Here is a 2427-nt window from a genome sequence, read left to right on the forward strand (position 1 = left end):
CCCCTCCTTCTCTCTCACTCCCGCCCCGTCTTCATCTCGCCCATCACATCTCAAGGAAATTGTTGATTTATACCCATCGACTGGCGATCAGCGTGTAGCTTTGTTACTGATGTAATGCCGATCTGGAGGCACCAAACGTAAGCTTCTACCATGACTGCATCGCCACGGGGTCCTCTTTCTCCTCCACTCCCCTTCTTCTCTTCCACCATCGTCTCTACCTCTTCTCCTCCACGTCCACTTCTTTATTCTGCCCCTTCTCCTCCACGTCCACTAATTGCCTACGTCTTCTCATCAACTTCCACCCCCACCCCTTCTTCTTTTCCACCTCCCTTCTCCTCCACCTCCCCTTCTTCTCTTTCACCTCCCCTTCTTCTCCTCCACCTTCCTTCTTCTCTTCCACCTCCCTTTCTCCTCCTCCACCTCCCCTTCTTCTCTTTCACCTCCCCTTCTTCTCCTCCACCTCCCCTTCTTCTCTTCCACCTCCCTTTCTCCTCCTCCACCTCCCCTTCTTCTCTTTCACCTCCCCTTCTTCTCTTTCACCTCCCCTTCTTCTCCTCCACCTTCCTTCTTCTCTTCCACCTCCCTTTCTCCTCCTCCACCTCCCCTTCTTCTCTTTTACCTCCCCTTCTTCTCTTTCACCTCCCCTTCTTCTCCTCCACCTTCCTTCTTCTCTTCCACCTCCCTTTCTCCTCCTCCATCTCCCCTTCTTCTCTTTCACCTCCCCTTCTTCTCCTCCACCTCCCCTTCTTCTCTTCCACCTCCCTTTCTCCTCCTCCATCTCCCCTTCTTCTCTTCCACCTCCCTTTCTCCTCCTCCATCTCCCCTTCTTCTCTTCTACCTCCCTTTCTCCTCCTCCATCTCCCCTTCTTCTCTTCCACCTCCCCTTCTTCTCTTCCACCTCCCTTTCTCCTCCTCCACCTCCCCTTCTTCTCTTTCACCTCCCCTTCTTCTCCTCCACCTCCCCTTCTTCTCTTCCACCTCCCTTTCTCCTCCTCCATCTCCCCTTCTTCTCTTCCACCTCCCCTTCTTCTCCTCCACCTCCCTTCTCTTCTACCTTCCTTTCTCCTCCTACACCTCCCCTTCTCCTCTTCCACCTCCCCTTCTTCTCTTCCACCTCCCCTTCTTCTCCTCCACCTCCCTTCTCTTCTACCTCCCTTTCTCCTCCTCCACCTCCCCTTCTTCTCTTTCACCTCCCCTTCTTCTCCTCCACCTCCCCTTCTTCTCTTCCACCTCCCTTTCTCCTCCTCCATCTCCCTTCTTCTCTTCCACCTCCCTTTCTCCTCCTCCATCTCCCCTTCTTCTCTTCTACCTCCCTTTCTCCTCCTCCATCTCCCCTTCTTCTCTTCCACCTCCCCTTCTTCTCTTCCACCTCCCTTTCTTCTCCTCCACCTCCCCTTCTTCTCTTCCACCTCCCTTTCTCCTCCTCCATCTCCCCTTCTTCTCTTCCACCTCCCTTTCTCCTCCTCCATCTCCCCTTCTTCTCTTCTACCTCCCTTTCTCCTCCTCCATCTCCCCTTCTTCTCTTCCACCTCCCCTTCTTCTCTTCCACCTCCCTTTCTCCTCCTCCACCTCCCCTTCTTCTCTTTCACCTCCCCTTCTTCTCCTCCACCTCCCCTTCTTCTCTTCCACCTCCCTTTCTCCTCCTCCATCTCCCCTTCTTCTCTTCCACCTCCCCTTCTTCTCCTCCACCTCCCTTCTCTTCTACCTTCCTTTCTCCTCCTACACCTCCCCTTCTCCTCTTCCACCTCCCCTTCTTCTCTTCCACCTCCCCTTCTTCTCCTCCACCTCCCTTCTCTTCTACCTCCCTTTCTCCTCCTCCACCTCCCCTTCTTCTCTTTCACCTCCCCTTCTTCTCCTCCACCTCCCCTTCTTCTCTTCCACCTCCCTTTCTCCTCCTCCATCTCCCCTTCTTCTCTTCCACCTCCCCTTCTTCTCCTCCACCTCCCTTCTCTTCTACCTTCCTTTCTCCTCCTACACCTCCCCTTCTCCTCTTCCACCTCCCCTTCTTCTCTTCCACCTCCCCTTCTTCTCCTCCACCTCCCTTCTCTTCTACCTCCCTTTCTCCTCCTCCACCTCCCCTTCTTCTCTTCCACCTCCCCTTCTTCTCCTCCACCTCCCTTCTCTTCTACCTCCCTTTCTCCTCCTCCACCTCCCCTTCTTCTCTTCCACCTCCCCTTCTTCTCCTCCACCTCCCCTTCTTCTCCTCCTCCTCCCCTTCTTCTCCTCCACCTCCCTTCTCTTCTACCTCCCTTTCTCCTCCTCCACCTCCCCTTCTTCTCTTTTACCCCCCTTCTTCTCCCCCACCTCCCCTTCTTCTCCTCCACCTCCCTTCTCTTCTACCTCTCTTTCTCCTCCTCCACCTCCCCTTCTTCTCTTTTACCCCCCTTCTTCTCTCTTCTCTCTCCTTCCACTCCCCTTCTTCTCTTT

At 54.6% G+C, this 2427-nt stretch overlaps 1 protein-coding gene across 1 annotated transcript in view; it reads right to left on the minus strand.

The window, feature by feature from the left end:
• Window positions 1-214: 214 nt before the first annotated feature.
• Window positions 215-2427, minus strand: part of LOC139478449 (uncharacterized) — a 5172-nt gene continuing 2959 nt past the window's right edge. The window contains exons 2-5 of the mRNA XM_071260912.1: window positions 2341-2423; window positions 1630-2256; window positions 979-1178; window positions 215-408 (exon numbers count right to left, since the gene is read on the minus strand). Of these exons, the coding sequence (XP_071117013.1) occupies window positions 215-408; window positions 979-1178; window positions 1630-2256; window positions 2341-2423 (1104 nt within the window). The remainder of the gene's footprint in view (window positions 409-978; window positions 1179-1629; window positions 2257-2340; window positions 2424-2427) is intronic.

Source organism: Haliotis cracherodii, unplaced genomic scaffold (assembly GCF_022045235.1).
Source record: "Haliotis cracherodii isolate W230 unplaced genomic scaffold, xgHalCrac1.p SCAF_4, whole genome shotgun sequence".
Lineage (NCBI taxonomy): Eukaryota > Metazoa > Mollusca > Gastropoda > Lepetellida > Haliotidae > Haliotis > Haliotis cracherodii.